This window comes from Erpetoichthys calabaricus, chromosome 1 (genome assembly GCF_900747795.2).
Source record: "Erpetoichthys calabaricus chromosome 1, fErpCal1.3, whole genome shotgun sequence".
Classification (NCBI taxonomy): Eukaryota; Metazoa; Chordata; class Cladistia; order Polypteriformes; family Polypteridae; genus Erpetoichthys; species Erpetoichthys calabaricus.
This window is the reverse complement of record NC_041394.2, coordinates 283880727-283898179: the sequence shown is the minus strand read 5'-3', so window position 1 is coordinate 283898179 and position 17453 is coordinate 283880727. Positions and strand designations below refer to the sequence as shown.

Genomic DNA, 17453 nt, shown 5'->3' with positions numbered 1-17453 from the left:
TATAAAATTACACATTACTCAAATGCTACTTGACTAGAGGATATATAAAACTACTACAGGTGGAATTAAACGTAAATGTTTTGTACAAAATTACATCAATTTTTAGCTCATTAGGCCAGTATGATTTATGCATTATAACTTGTCTGCTTTATATTTTTTAAAGTAAAACTTACAGAGATGTGTTGGCAATATGAAGAAATCTTTGTTTACAAAAAAAAAAGTACACACTCTATATTCTTTCTGATGTCTGGACAACAGTGCTATGCAGCTGAGCCCATGCACACTTCCATTTTATCGTATCTTAAAATTTGTTGATACTGTTATGGTACATATCTCAATTTTTTACATTTTTTTGAAGTTAGCATGGATTGGTGATGTCACAATACCAATATTTTAGTATTTGATACCAATACTAATGAAATGAAATTTCGCAATACTTGATACCTTTCAATACCATGGCAAAAACAGAAATTCCATTTCCCCCACTTTTTATTAATGGTACCTTCATTATTAAAGTGAACAATATTGTGCCTTTTTTGTAACAAAATATAAAATACATAAATACAATAACACTTATTTGGCTGATGCCTTTATCTAAGGTGACTTACAACATCTGAGATACAACTGGTTCCATATCTTTTTTGTTTTAATGGAGCACAGATACATGAAGTGACCTGCACGTGGTCATACAGTGTCAGTAGCAGGATTTAAATCCACAACCTTAGAGCTAAATGTCAGAAGCCTTAATCTCTATGCCACACTACCACAGTAGTGACAGCAGCTTTGAAATACTTGTATACCCATCAACAGTTTACCCAACTATCATTTCATTAAATTAGTATTGGCATTCATAAACATCAAAATACAATTCTGGGATAGAAATTTAATGTGTGATGGACATGTGGATCCCCCCAGTGTAACAACAAATGGGAGAAATTTTATAATCTTGAAGAGATTTCAGTAAAGGGTTTATAAAGGATAATATCAACATAGACAACCTAATTTATCTTACCATGGGCACATTCGAATGAGTGAATTCCAAGATAATTTAGGATATTTCAACTTAAACAAACTCTTTAAAACGTTTTGTAACAGCATACTTCTTAAAATTTGGCTTGCCAGAGAATCACTCTGTTAGTTTATAACACCTGATATTGTAAGATTTATACTTTCATCATTAGCTAGTTGAAAACTAATAAAAGAGTAACAGAACAGTTAAACCGACTCAAATTTCAAAATGTCACCAGAATTTAAATTTTCCAAATCTATCTCTCCTTTTACTATTTTTTTACACTTGTCCAAACTTTACTTTCCAGTGTGAAATCAAGCTTGTCAGCTTTACATTAATCCATTGTTTGAAAACTCCTGTAAAACACTCTTTGTTGAGCTGTTTTTAAAGTATCTTATATGAATGATCTCTTTTTAATTGCTTAGTTTCTGTACTAATCCAGAAGTAGAATATTAACTGAACCTACAGTTTAATTGATTGACTGCGTTATATTAATCAACGTACCTTTCAAATATATGACATATGTGCTTTCATTATGTATGTCACATTTTGGGGAGTATATGAATGGACATTAGTTTGGCTTCAAACCCCAAATGAATGACACAAATTTAACATTTGCATATACAGTAATCCCTCCTCCATCGCGGGGGTTGCGTTCCAGAGCCACCCGCGAAATAAGAAAATCCGCGAAGTAGAAACCATATGTTTATATGGTTATTTTTATATTGTCATGCTTGGGTCACAGATTTGCGCAGAAACACAGGAGGTTGTAGAGAGACAGGAACGTTATTCAAACACTGCAAACAAACATTTGTCTCTTTTTCAAAAGTTTAAACTGTGCTCCATGACAAGACAGAGATGATAGTTCCGTCTCACAATTAAAAGAATGCAAACATATCTTCCTCTTCAAAGGAGTGCGCGTCAGGAGCAGATGTCAGAGAGATAGAGAAAAGCAAACAAATCAATAGGGCTGTTTGGCTTTTAAGTATGCGAAGCACCGCGGCACAAAGCTGTTGAAGGCGGCAGCTCACACCCCCTCCGTCAGGAGCAGAGAAAGAGAGAGAGAGAGAGAGAGAGAGAGAGAGAGAGAGAGAGAGAGAGAGAGAGAGAGAGAGAAAAACAAAGAGTGAAAAATCAATACGTGCCCTTTGAGCTTTTAAGTATGCGAAGCACCGTGCAGCATGTCGCTTCACGAAGCAGCTGCACACAGAAGGTAGCAACGTGAAGATAATCTTTCAGCATTTTTAGACGAGCGTCTGTTTCGTCTAGGTGTGCGAACAGCCCCCCTGCTCACACCCCCTACGTCAGGATCAGAGAAAGTCAGTGCAAGAGAGAGAGATAAAAGTAAGTTGGGTAGCTTCTCAGCCATCTGCCAATAGCGTCCCTTGTATGAAATCAACTGGGCAAACCAAGTAAGGAAGCATGTACCAGAAATTAAAAGACCCATTGTCCGCAGAAATCCGCGAACCAGCAAAAAATCCGCGATATATATTTAAATACGCTTACATATAAAATCCGCGATGGAGTGAAGCCGCGAAAGGCGAAGCGCGATATAGCGAGGGATTACTGTATAGCAATGAAGTGTGTCATTTTGCCATTCTTAATAACTGGCATAATTGCAGTGCTTTGAAGAGCTAAATAAATCTCATTTTGGCATTAAAAATTGGAGCAGTTTGTTTCATCGCCTTGAATTTTACTTGCTATAGCTGTTCCAATTGTCTTCGCACACAGTCACACATATATGCAGAGCGCATGTTTCCTCACGGGCAGCACTGTGGCATACTGGTAGCGCTGCTGCCTTGCAGTAAGGAGACCTGAGTTCGCATCCTGGGTCCTCCCTGTGTGGAGTTTGCATGTTCTCCCCGTGTCTGCGTGGGTTTCCTCCGGGTGCTAGTCCCTAGTGTTTGCTTGGTGTGTGAGTGTGTGTGTGTGTCCTGCAGTGGGTTGGCGCCCTGCCCGGGATTTGTTCCTGCCTTGCACCCTGTGTTGGCTGGGATTAGCTCCAGCAGACCCCAGTGACCCTGTGTTAGGATGTAGCGGGTTGGAAAATGGATGGATGGATGGATGTTCCCTCACCAGTACATGGTGCTTGTGATGTTTTCTCATGACTGCTAACTATATAAACTGTTTAGAAAATAGACAGATGTCTAAAAGCACACCTGTGGAGGAGTTTGACATAACCTGAGAATGAATGTGAAGCCTTTGTTCCTTTTTAGGGTCCTTATAGGTCATGGTATTGAAAAGTAATTCATTATGCCATCATTTTGTCTCCTCTCTAACATTGTGACATTACAAGTTGAAAGGATTAAAACACATACCTGATCAGTCACTTCATTATGCTCACAAAGCATGCATGAAGCTATTTATGAACTGACTGCATAATGGGATAAAATTAGTAATAACAAAAGCCTGTGTTTGTGTTTTTTTTTTTTTTTTTGAAATAATACTGTAATAGCACGACTCCCACAGTCACACACTGAAATACTCCTGTGTTAAAGACAAAGTATTTCCAGATGTGACTTCTTTGTTTCTTTTCGACATGTGTTGATGAAGTGCTGCAGTGCAGTGCATCACCGTGGCCAATTTTTATCTGTAGTTCTAACTGACATTTTTCTCACATATTAATTTGTCTTCTGGAGTAATTTGTCTATGCTCAGGCACATATTAGAGCAGTACTGACTGTTATTTGATACTACTTATACTGAAAGAAATGTTTTTGGAATGTTGGTATTGACTAGCACCGAAAGTATCGCCTCTTTTGACATCTCTAGTATGAATATTATTGTCATAATCCAACTGGAAATAAAGCAATGGGCCAACTGAAAAAGGTAAAAAAAAAAAAAAAATATAAGGGTACTCTAAGTCTGGTAATTACTACTTATAAAAATAAAAAGACTATCTTCTTAACCCAACCTTAAACACTCAGTTTTATACAACATCGAAACTTTGTTACTCATAAAATTTCACAACAGCAAAATTGATTAAAATGGGTGTTTTGGAGTTCTAAAAACTATTTTGTGGGGTTGAAAGAAAAGGGGATTGCTCCTTTAGGGGTTTGCCACTGTACAACCCTGGACTGGTGTATTTCTTAGAAAAGATATGAGATGAAAATGGGTAAAACTGTATTTTGGAAATTCAACATGGTTAACAACAACCCATGATGAGATGATAAGACATACTCTTATCCAAATTAGTTGAGAAAAAAATGCTGTACTCGCAGTCTTACATGATATTCTGCTTTAACCAGTCCAAAACTTTGCCCAAGATGATGGTGGTCCTCATATTAGCCCCAGTGCACTCTTGATGCCTGTTGGAAACTGTAGTCCCCACACTGGAACTGATTTTGGAATTACCAACTACTTCCCCACCCCTCATTAGAACATTTCTCTCCAATACACCATATATACCTATATTTTAAGTTGGACAAATAGCAACACATATGTAAATTTTGGTGAAAAATAGATTCAGCCATTTTTGCATGATCGGAAAGCAGACAACCTAATAGATTATGATTGTATTCCAAGAGATTTTATTTGTATTTGCTGTTGCAGCATCACAATAAATAGTACAAAAGCTATAAATGCAATAAAAATATTTTAAGGTCTGTAGGTGTGAAGACTTTCAGGTTATTACTAAATTTATTACTGTATCTTAACCTTATTTCCTTAATGAATACAGTACAAAATAAAAAAAAGGCCAAGTATAATTAGTGGCAAGTAAACAGATCATCTTAATTATAAAACTATTATTATAAGTTGGGGAAAAAAAACAAACACAAACAAAGGAACTTACCTAATTGTCTAAACAGAAGTGCTACACTACACCCACTCACAGGCAGTGAATCATTTACTGGTGTCTGGATCACTTGACGGTCGCCAGCTCCTAAAGTTATTGTTCTCTAGAAGGGGAACAAAATCTGTTTATATTTCCAAATTCAAAGATTTACAAGTATACAAATACCTCTTCTCCACAAAACTGTATACTAGGAAGAAACTGAAAAATTACATGTCATGCATAAGAGAAAATGGCTTTCCTTTTCAGTATTGGCTCATTCAGTTCCACTTAGTGTACAACAGTTATATTTGACATACAAGAGAATTACATCTAATCTAATCATTCATTTTCAGTGCATGTATTGTCCAATTTAGCAGCATGTACAGACAGGGGCTATTCCAGCAATAAAGGACAAAAGGCAGGAATCAAACTTGAAAAAGATGTTAGTCCACCACAGAGGACACACAAGCACACACACATACACCTGCTCTTTACAAGGCCAACTTACAGCTGCCTTGTAACTCAACAACCACAGTATACCAAAGTATACATGTAAGAATCCAAGAAAACAAGGAGAAAATACAAACTGAAAGTTGAGTTTCAATCACCTTATCTACAGTAGTGTTAACAACTGTATCACTATGTTTCCATCTAATACCTAAAGAAAACAAAACTTCAAAAATGACCAGCTATTAATTGCACTCGTCAGACATAATCATTAGGGCTTTGGGTTAATGAGGAGTAAAGCATTTTGTGCATTTAAAACTGCTAGGTTAGTTTTCGTCAAATTCAGATTTAGCCAGTCTACATAGGGTTAATTAAATATCAATGTAAAAGCTAATGTGAATGGAGCTAACAGTATAACTTATAACCTGTCTAAAACAGAAAGAATGTTTTCTAAATGTGATCTGAATAAGACCAGTGATGGGGCGGAACATACAGAGAGCACACCAAAATACCGAAGACATAAGCCTCAATAGCCATTCTTGCAGTGTTGCCTTACATGTCTTGAAACAGTGAGCAGACCAGCATCTAAGGATCTCAGGTGTCTAGCAGGTTGATACAAGGCAAGCAACAATGGCAAGGAATATGGAGTTCTGGAATTAACAACAATGTAAGACAGTAGCAAAGTTTTGAAAAAATAGTATACAGTGATCCCTCGCTATATCACGCTTCGCCTTTCGCGGCTTCACTCCATCGCGGATTTTATATGTAAGCATATTTAAATATATATCACGGATTTTTTGCTGGTTCGCGGATTTCTGCGGACAATGGGTCTTTTAATTTCTGGTACATGCTTCCTCAGTTGGTTTGCCCAGTTGATTTCATACAAGGGATGCTATTGGCAGATGGCTGAGAAGCTACCCAGCTTACTCTTCTCTCTCTCTTGCTCTGACTTTCTCTGATCCTGACGTATGGGGATTGAGCAGGGGGGCTGTTCGCACACCTAGACAATAGAGACGCTCGTCTAAAAATGCTGAAAGATTATCTTCACGTTGCTATCTTTTGTGCAGCTGCTTCCTGAAACGACATGCTGCACGGTGCTTCGCATACTTAAAAGCTTGAAGGGCACGTATTGATTTTTGACTGAAAAACAAACTCTGTCTCTCTCTATCTCTCTCTCTCTCTGCTCCTGATGGAGGGGATGTGAGCTGCCGCCTTCAACAGCTTTGTGCCGCGGTGCTTCGCATACTTAAAAGCCAAACAGCCCTATTGATTTGTTTGCTAGAGATTGTTTTCTCTATCTATGTGACATTCTGTGCTCCTGACACGCACTCCTTTGAAGAGGAAGATATGTTTGCATTCTTTTAATTGTGAGACAGAACTGTCATCTCTGTCTTGTCATGGAGCACAGTTTAAACTTTTGAAAAAGAGACAAATGTTTGTTTGCAGTGTTTGAATAACTTTCCTGTCTCTCTACAACCTCCTGTGTTTCTGCGCAAATCTGTGACCCAAGCATGACAATATAAAAATAACCATATAAACATATGGCTTCTACTTCGCGGATTTTCTTATTTCGCGGGTGGCTCTGGAACGCAACCCCCGCGATGGAGGAGGGATTACTGTACTATGTAGAAGCTAGTGTAATTGAGCAAGTTATGTGGTACTGTGCTTCCCTTACTGAACAACATACTATTCCTGAAAGAGACAAAAAGTACCAGTTAGACAGAATAAGACAGCTTCCAGTAAGCTGTATTGGTTTATCTTGCCTACATAGCAAATATCATTGGCTTTCTCAAGAAACTAAAACAATGAAGTGGTGTTTCTACTGGAAAAAAATGGACTCTGATGCTGACTATGCAAAATACAAACTACAAATAAAAAGTTAACCTGACAGTTCCTACTGAGTTATTGACATTTGTTAATCAAATTATCACTTTTGTATCATTATGTCATTGTATCATATACTCTGAAAAACACTCTCTAAAAATGAGGCATAGGAAAAATTATGATTAGTATTGACTAATGTTAATTTGCCAACACAGTTTTCACAGTGAATTTGCTTGCAGTCAGTCTCCAGTAACCATGTTCGCTGAACATTTTTTCCTGAAAATAACACATTATGCAGTTGAGCACAAAGTCTGCCAAGTGTCTGCCATAGCAGCAAAGCTGTCAGTATATGAAGTGCAGTTAATGTAAGTTTTACATGAGAAAAGGAAAACACATAAGATGGCACATTATAGACAGAACAATCCATGAGTGAATGCAGTTCACTTTGCAGACACAGTAGACATGACAATGTATACAAATGTAGGAACAATCAGTTGTTTATCTTTGTGTGTCAAATCATGCATGCTATTCAATACATGTGATTGTTTGAATACGTAATTCATTACCAGCATTTCAATATAAATGCACTCATGTTTTATAGTTTTTCTCTTTCTTCTTAAAAGGTGCTTTATTTATGGTTAAGCACTATGTGCTTCAGCCCTTTCATTTTCATGAAGAAGAAAAAAAACAAAACACACCAACACCATTTATTCTCACACTAGCAAAATACCCGCGCTTCGCAGCGGAGAAGTAGTGTGTTAAAGAGGTTATGAAAAAGTAAAGGAAACATTTTAAAAATAACGTAACATGATTGTCAATGTAATTGTGTTGTCATTGTTATGAGTGTTGCTGTCATATATATATACATATACACATATACACACACATATACACACATATACAGATATATTATATATACATATACACATATATTTTTTTTTTATATATATATATATATATATATATATATATATATATATATACATACATACATACATATACACACATAGATGCACTTACAATAACATAGAAATCAATATAAACAACATTAACATCATTATATGTGAGAATATGAAGTAATATATAAGAAGCACATTTCATATAAATATAAATAATTAAACAGTAAAATCTTCTTGTATAATTTGCTACCGTGGCTTTTCGTTGGTCTGTCCAGGATTTTAAATCACCTGTAGCTTGCAAACTGTTTCACCTATTGACTTGAAATGTGGTACACATATAATACGTCACGTCTGCTATCCGCTTTATGGGTGATGATTGTATTACTCTTTTTATGTTTATTTTATTTTAGAATCAACTCCTATCTGCGCACACCAGGGCGGCCGTGGGCAGATGCGTATGGTGTATTCACTCCATGTTATCGTGCATTGCGCTGTCACTGGTATTTTGATAAAAGAATTTGAACAATATATAAGAAGCGTATAAATTATTAAACAGTAAAACATTAACATTTAAGAAGTAAAGTTACATTGAGTACTACTGCAGTGCCTTCGGGTATACCTCATTTTTTCTTTGCCCATTACATGCTTAAATGTATACATTTTTTGGTGCACCTACCCGAGAACACGCGACATATAACCGACCGTGGGAGAAGCATGGATTTTAAAGAAGCGTTGAGTTCATCTGCTGGTCTCCCTCGTGGAATAACTGGTAATGTTTCACTAAAATCTACAGCGAGTAAAACGACATTACCTCCTTTTTTTTTTGTACGATCTCTGAGATGTTGCTTTTTTCGGTTCAAGGCTTCATAAGCTCTTTTATGTTCCATGGTGTACTTAATAAGTACTAATTATCCCAAACCATCATCTTTGAATGTTGCAAGACTTTCGCCTTGTATGTAGATCGGGGTAATTACATTCATTGCATTCCTAGTCTGAATCACAATCTGATTGTATGGGTGGTTACCTGGCACTGTAGGGTTGCCACCCGTCCTTTAAAATACGGAATCGTGCCGCGTTTGACAATGAAATTGCGCGTCCCGTTTTGAATCAATACTGGACGGGATTTATCCCGTATTTTTTTAATCATTTTTTTTTTAAAGCAGCATCTCATGCAAATCATCCCACACGCATTTTATGAAGATGCCTCCTTTCCTACTTTTGATTGGGTAATACTTGATGTCATCATTAGTTTGATTGGTGTTTTTAACTGTCCAGTGAGGAGGGCGTGTCTTTTAAGTACAGTCTGCAAAGTGTTGGCACTGAGATGTGGCGTCAGCGCCATACTTGAAGCCCCTAACGTTGCGGTCAGCAAGTCGGCTAACATCCGCCATGTGCCGTCTTTCAGTTGCGAGAAGCAGATCATAGAATGGTTGAAACTGTTGCCCCTAACGTTGCGCCACGGCGTGTGGTTCGTTTATACCTCGTGTCTTCTCATTAAACTTTTATCTCGCGAATATGTTATTGCAATCCGCAGCGGGAGCGTTTCTATAAACTTTATTTAAAGTTACGTTTTACACCGTGGTTTGTTTCCCTTATGAACATGCTTGTATGCTTAACTCGCTCCGTTCTCAATTGTTTAATAAATTTTTTGCTCTTCGCTGTTTGCGGCTGTTCCTCCATTTCCCCCTACTTCGTTCTTTTATCTCGCGAATATGTTATTGCAATCCTTAACGGGAGCGTTTCAATAAACTGATTGAAAATAGTTTTGCATTTACCTTTTTAGTAAAAGGCGAGCTTTTAAGCCTGAGAAATCACCCCGTAAATGCACACGTTTAATTGGACATGTGTTAATATGTATGGTTACACAGTATTAAAAGACAGTGAACAACGTCAGTTACCTTTGTTCCCGCGTTTGATAAAAGGTGAGCTTTTAAGCCTGAGAAATCACCCCGTAAATGCACACGTTTAATTGCACATGTGTTAATATGTATGCTTACACAGTATTAAAAGACAGTCAAAAATTAACGTCATTTACCTTCGTTCCCGCGTGCGACTCGTGCTGTAAATCTCTTCCTTGTTTTTAGTTCACGTGATTACGTAGGAGGCATGATGACGCGATACGTGACTCCGCCTCCTCCATTACAGTGTATGGACAAAAAATATGTTCCAGTTATGACCATTACGCTTTGAATTTCGAAATGAAACCTGCCTAACTTTTGTAAGTAAGCTGTAAGGAATGAGCCTGCCAAATTTCAGCCTTCTACCTACACGGGAAGTTGGAGAATTAGTGATGAGTGAGTCAGTGAGTGAGTGAGTCAGTCAGTGAGGGCTTTGCCTTTTATTAGTATAGATTTGTACTCATTGTTAGTTTTGCCATGTCTGTAAAATCTCTGTGAGTTAACCACCATCCACCACTGCACTCTTCACTCAAAGTCTGATTCCTCCGTCTAGTATGTACCACTTTTCCCACACCAAATTCATGCTGGCTGTATACTTCATATTCCACAATATGTGAAAAACACTGCAATGGCATTTCAAAGTGAGTTTATAGTTGTTTTTTACCTAACTAAAATAACTGAAGTGCTGACAGTTTTCAGGTGTTTTTTTCTTCTTCATGCATAGTCAACCAATGTGAATTATTGATTATTTCATAGTTATCTGCTCAAGGCAGACAACAATTCACATCTGGGAAACAATGTTCAGTACTGTCAATAACAGCAGCAGGAGAGGATTTGTCAAGTATCACAAATATGCAAATGCAGGAAAGTGCATGCTGAAGGAGAGAGAAATTCTTTTGTGTAAAAAAACAAAAAAATATCATCAATTATGTTTTATAAATACAATTTACAAGTTTCAACAACAGGAGCATCGGAAGTGCAGCAATTTAGGAAAGGTGAACAAAGTACAGGTGCATGATATACACACTGCACTGACATTTACACTTTTACTATAAAATTACTATCTATATATATAATTCACTAAGCCGCCAGCGAGTAAGACACCCATGGCGCACGCAGGACGGAGCCACGCCCACCAACTCTAAGACCACTGGATACGACGACAACTCGCAGAGCCACACCCACCAACTCGGACACAACAACTCACAAAACATGGCGTCATTCGCGCTTGTCTCTGCTACAGTCCACATGCACCTCTGAGCCACGTTGACTTTTCATTATTCTTTTTGGTTACGACGCACAACCGCGTCCACCATCGCAAACTGTTTTACACACCATGGTCTTAGAGTTGGTGGGCGGGTCTCTGTGAGTTGCTCTTGCAAGCGGGTGCATGACCAGGCGGTGTGTATGCTTCGAGAATGAGGGTGGACAAGGCAGGTCCATCTAAGAAGAGGCATGTTTTTCGCGGATGTGAATCGCTGTATGCAGCGTGTAAAACATGGGATACGCACGATAAATAAACCACTCTTAGCCCGCCAACGCTAAGAGGATGGGATACACCGACAACTCACACAGCCACGCCCACCAACTCTAAGACCATGGGACGAGAACGCTTGCCCGCCCATCTGACTGTTACCAGCGTGTAAAACCATCGCAGCTTTTAACTCACACACTGCAACAACTCACCAAACGTGTGAAACCATCGCAGCATTTAACTCACAAACTGCAACAACTCACCAAACAAGGACACCCGGTCTCTCGAAGCATTCACACTGCCGGAAGACAACCATGGGATACGCAAAAAATAGCCATGTTAGTCAACTCACAAAGCCCAGCCCACCAACTCGAGCACACGTCTACCCACGCTCTCAAGGCATTCACAGTACCTGCTCATGTGCCCGGACGCAACAACTCACCAACTCACTTTCGTCTCTGCTACAGTACACATGCACCACTGAGCCACATTGACTTTTCATTATTCTTTTCGGTTTCGGCTGCATTTCCATATATAATCCACCAAGTTGTCCGACCATGGGATACAAACGACGGAGCACCGCCCAACAACTCAAACCGATACAGAGACACGCCCACCAACTCTAAGAGCATGGGACGAGAATGCCTGCCCGCCTGACTGTTACCAGCGTTCACCGCAATGTACTGGAGTGTAAAACCATCACAACTATCAGACGCTGTCTATATCTAAGAAGATATAGATACAGTAATGCCTCCTCCATCGCGGGGGTTGCGTTCCAGAGCCACCCGCGAAATAAGAAAATCCGCGAAGTAGAAACCATATGTTTATATGGTTATTTTTATATTATCATGCTTGGGTCACAGATTTGCGCAGAAACACAGGAGGTTATAGAGAGACAGGAACGTTATTCAAACACTGCAAACAAACATTTGTCTCTTTTTCAAAAGTTTAAACTGTACTCCATGACAAGACAGAGATGACAGTTCCGTCTCACAATTAAAAGAATGCAAACATATCTTCCTCTTCAAAGGAGTGCTCGTCAGGAGCAGAGCATGTCAGAGAGATAGACAGAATAAAGCAAAAAAATCAACAGGGCTGTTTGGCTTTTAAGTATGCGAAGCACCGCGGCACAAAGCTGTTGAAGGCGGCAGCTCACCCCCCCTCCGTCAGGAGCAGACAAAGAGAGAGAGAGACAGAGTTTGTTTTTCAATCAAAAATCAATACGTGCCCTTAGAGCTTTTAAGTATGTGAAGCACCGTGCAGCATGTCGCTTCAGGAAGCAGCTGTACAGAAGGTAGCAACGTGAAGATAATCTTTCAGCATTTTTAGACGAGCGTCCGTATCGTCTAGGTGTGCGAACAGCCCCCCTGCTCACACCCCCTACGTCAGGATCAGAGAAAGTCAGCGCAAGATAGAGAAAAGTAAATTGGGTAGCTTCTCAGCCATCTGCCAATAGCGTCCCTTGTATGAAATCAACTGGGCAAACCAACTGAGGAAGCATGTACCAGAAATTAAAAGACCCATTGTCCGCAGAAATCCGCGAACCAGCGATATATATTTAAATATGCTTACATATAAAATCCGCGATGGAGTGAAGCCGCGAAAGGCGAAGCGCAATATAGCGAGGGATTACTGTACTCAATATTCCCCGGCACGTGTCCACCCACGCTCTCAAGGCATTCACAGTGCCTGCTCATGTGCCTGGACGCAACAACTCACCACACACAAATTTTGCTTAATTTCACTCAACATGGGAAACCTCACCCTGCCCGGACACGGAGAGAATTGACAGATTGATAGCTCTTTCTCGATTCTGTGCGTGGTGTTGCATGGCCGTACTTAGTTGATGGAGCGATTAGTCTGGTTAATTCCGAAAACGAATGAAATCCCTACTGCTAAATAGTTACGCGATCGCCAAGCGGTCGGTGTCCAACTTCTTACAGGGACAAGTGGCTTTCAGCCACATGAGATTGAGCATTAACAGGTATCTGATGCCCGTGGATGTCCAGTACTGCACACGCGCCACACTGAATGGATCAACGTGTGTCTACCCACCGCCGACAGGCGTGGGTAAGCCGTTGAACCCCATTCGTAAAGGGGACCGGGGCTTGCAATTGTTGCCCACGAACGAGGAATACCCAGTAAGTGCGGGTCATACGCTCGCTCTGATTACGTCCCTGCCCTATGTATGCACCCCCCCCCCCCCCCCCCAAAACTCAACCCACGCTACTACCATAGTCGGGTGACTTGGTGGATTATATATAGAAAAGCAGCCGGAATCGCAAAGAACAATGAAAGGACAACGTGGCTCAGAGGTGCACAGACAACAGCGACGCAGGTGAGGACTTGGGGGCGGGCACATGAGCAGGCAGTGTGTACTGAACAATGATTGTATGTTGGTTCGTAGCATGCATTGTTGCAATATTACTTTTCTTGGTGGTTTATTAAATTACGGATTTTGCAAATGTTCAATTTTGTCCCTCTGCTTAAAAAAACATTAAAAAAGCGGCGTGATTATGCATACGCCGCGGGTTGGTATGCAGCGTGTAAAACAGTTTGTTTGTTGCGGACAATTTCCTGTTAGATTGGCCTTTGCGATGACAATTAATAAGGCACAGGGCCAAACTTTCAAAACAATATGCATGTATCTGCCAAAACCAGTTTTCAGTCACGGACAATAATTGTATGTTGCTCTCTCCAGAGTTCCATCTTTTCATTCACTCACAGTCGTATCCTCAAACCCACCCCATTTGGACAACTGTGTCGTTCAGGAAGTGTTCACCCATCAATACATAATTATGCGGTGTATGCTACGCCGTGGGTTGGCTAGTACTTTATATTTCTCTGTTTTTCTGCACAACATAGAACATGTGGCAGGCATTTCAGACAGGTTATGCCAATTGTATCACATAATCAATCACTTGTTTTTTACTACAGTAAGATATGAGAGTGTGGTCACGATGAACCAGCATTTCTATGACCTCTGTCTTTATAAAAGTTTGTACTCGCTATAACAGAGCCAGCTCTAGAAAGTGACAATGCAGCATGATACAGGACATAATTTTACCTCAGGGAAGTGCAGTGGTTAGCATTGCTGCCTCACCACTCATGTCACATTTTTACCCACAATAATCGGTCCAGCATAGATTTTAGATGCTTCCCTAGCCCTCACGGACACTTGAAAGACCATTCCATCCTTATAATCCACTCACAACTAGTTCAGTTTCTTCTTCCCAACTGATTTCAATGCATTTCATGACGTTTGCCAAAATTCCCAAACATTTCTGCATTTTTGCTGAAGTCAACATGAAGCGAATTCAATAGGGTTTGCTTGTCACTAGTAATGATATATATGATATATAAAGAATATATATTTAATTTGGTTTACTTGCTATAAACAGCTACAAACAAATTAAAAGGATGTTCCAGAATGTTCCTAGGCAAACTAACCACACTACATCACAAGACAAAAGGTTCAAACACAATGCACTTGTTGCAATTAAATAACAGCCACTGAAAATTAAATGACAGGAAATATTAGTCCACAGATGAGCATACCTTACACTGAAAGCTCTGATATTTAATTAAAAAATGTATCTGTGCCAACTGAGAACTCTAAATAGACAGCACACAGCCAAAAATATGGTGACATTGTTTTCTCATGTTTGCTATTACTTTGCATCAAAGATCACTAACCTGGATTGGGTAACCATTTATCTTTTATAATATCCTACATTGAAAATGTTTCACTATAAAGCCAGATTTTTTTAACTCACTTTGCACAGGTCTCTCCCACCTATAGTATGACTGTGTATTAGAACAAGACAGATAAATAACTGACACCAAAAAAGAAACAAAAGTAGAAAGAGCATGTATAAAAACAAAAAAAGAAAAAAAAAAAAACCAAGAAACTAAACACCTGATCTGGAAAACTTGAGTATCTGTAAGAATTGCCAATTGTGTTTAGACCAACAAGTAGTGGAACTGTAAAGAAATCACACTATACAAGACCTTAAACAGAGTGATGGAAGAAACAATGCAAGATAAAGGAAACTACATTAAAATAGATAGCCTAATTGATGTTCCTTTTTTTTCTTCAAATTTCTGAAAAGAAGAACACAATGGTAGCAGTAGGGACCAGGTGGTGTTCTGAGCAAGGCTCTTAAATATTGCTTGTCTAATACCCTTTCAGTCAGATTGCTATAGTATGGAGTATGTGAATTTCCCCTTGGAATTAATAAAGTATCTATCTATCTATCTATCTAGTATTGATATGACTCACCAGATTTCTATAAAGATATTTTGCCAAAAGTTGCTTTTTTTCTTCTCTAACTCTCTTTCTTTGCATTCCTTAAACTAGGAAAATGCTTACATTTTAAACATTTCATTAACTTTTTTGACACTTTTACTGGCTAAGTTTACATATTTTTTTCAGGTAAACAATGCATTTGTCTACTGTATTAGAAAGTGTCTATTTAACATACTATAGATTATGATTTGAGAGCCCTATACCCTCTTCCTAGCTCTGTTTATGGTATTAGGCATTTAAGAATACCAACTTAAAAACCTATTAGAGAAATTTAAAACATCATATCCATGCTATTCTTGTGAATCAACAGAAACCAGGATTTTTTTCAACCATTTGATGTTTATCCATTCATCCAGTGTCTAATATTATGTTCCCAAGTGAACTACTGTTGAAATTTTTGCTTTTCACCTGACATCAGTGGAAGACTGACAGTTGTCTTTGTAGGACTGTTCCACTCAGTATTTCTATTTGCCTGACTGTAGCCTGTCAGATATTTTACATTATGATTTTTAAGCTGATTTGATTAAATGCTGTTTCTGGCCAAATCTCCCCCAGAGGCATAAGATGCTGTGACTGTCTGAAAAGTCAATTGTCTAATTATGTTGCTATTTACTGTGTATCTTCATTAATTTTATTAAGTTTTATTCTTAAACCTGGAGAATTTAATTCAGAGACACAGTGACTGAAACCTATTCTGGCAGGTGCAAGGCAGGAAACAGCACTGGATATGGTAACTATCCATCACAGTTTAGTTTTATAATTTAGTACTGTATTTAAAGTTAAAGTATTTCACATTTCAATAAACACCACCAAACACAAAAAAATAACAGTCATTGACATCATACAGAAATAAATGTTTTACACATATAAAGAAGACAGAAAAGAGATAAAATTAAATAAGAACAAATATGAAAAAAACTATTTGTAAAGAATACAAAGGAAAGGCATACCGAAAGTTCCTCCTTTTCATCCAGGCAAGGCTGGGTTAGAACAGATAGACAGAGACATCACAGGAAATTAGACAGAAGTTAGAAACAATAAATGTGGGATAATTAATTACATTTCATCCATGATTCATTTTAACGAAACAAGCTGATGGAAATCTTAAAGGACACCTTGCAGAGACTGTCATAACAGATATCTAAAGTAATAAAGAAAACATGAATACACAGAAAACAACTACAATCCAGCAAAAAACTAAATGGACTAACAGTGCTCAAGAAATATCTGAGTAAACTACAGTATTGTTTTCATATTTCATCATGAGGATTACTCTGTCTATCCAATTTGTTTTAAAGGGAAAAAAAAACAGAAAAAGTACATTGATAATTCAATGACTATATTGCTTAGAGAGAGATCAGGCAATCGTCTAGACAGATAGTTTTGGCCTTTTTTTGTTCTTCATACTCAATCAATACTCGTATAAATAATTGGCATTTCATTAACTTCATGATCCCCATAATGAAAGCCTCTTTGGTGTTCAGGCACCAACTGCTGTGGGAATAGCTCATATCTGTTTCAGAGAACCTGAATAATGCAGTTTATTATCTTAAACTACATTTTAACAAGCAGGTTTTCTTCCAACCCTATCTTATTAAGTAAATGCATAGTTACAGAGAAGTGTGAAAAAACATAAGTGAAGCATCAAGTTTCAAAAAAGTGCACATGGAGTTAAAGTGAATCGGATTGTTCACAGTAGATATAGGCCTTCAAGCGAATTTCAAATTAAGCAGTTTTTGTTTTCACTTAATTGTGTATAGGACATTAATTAATCAATAATAAATGCCATCCACTTTTTTCAGGCATGTTCTATACTTGC

The 17453-nt window shown here is 38.4% G+C and overlaps 1 protein-coding gene across 10 annotated transcripts in view; it reads right to left on the bottom strand.

Moving 5' to 3' along the window:
- sbf1 (SET binding factor 1) overlaps nt 1-17453 on the bottom strand; it is a 263161-nt gene that overhangs the window by 104689 nt on the left and 141019 nt on the right. For 6 of the 10 annotated variants that reach the window (XM_028815823.2, XM_028815850.2, XM_028815832.2 and 3 more), the window contains exons 6-7: nt 16585-16614; nt 4802-4907 (exon numbers count right to left, since the gene is read on the bottom strand). In XM_028815823.2, coding sequence (XP_028671656.1) covers nt 4802-4907; nt 16585-16614 — 136 coding nt within the window. The remainder of the gene's footprint in view (nt 1-4801; nt 4908-16584; nt 16615-17453) is intronic. The other 4 variants (XM_028815841.2, XM_028815866.2, XM_028815884.2 and 1 more) reach the window with 1 other exon arrangement.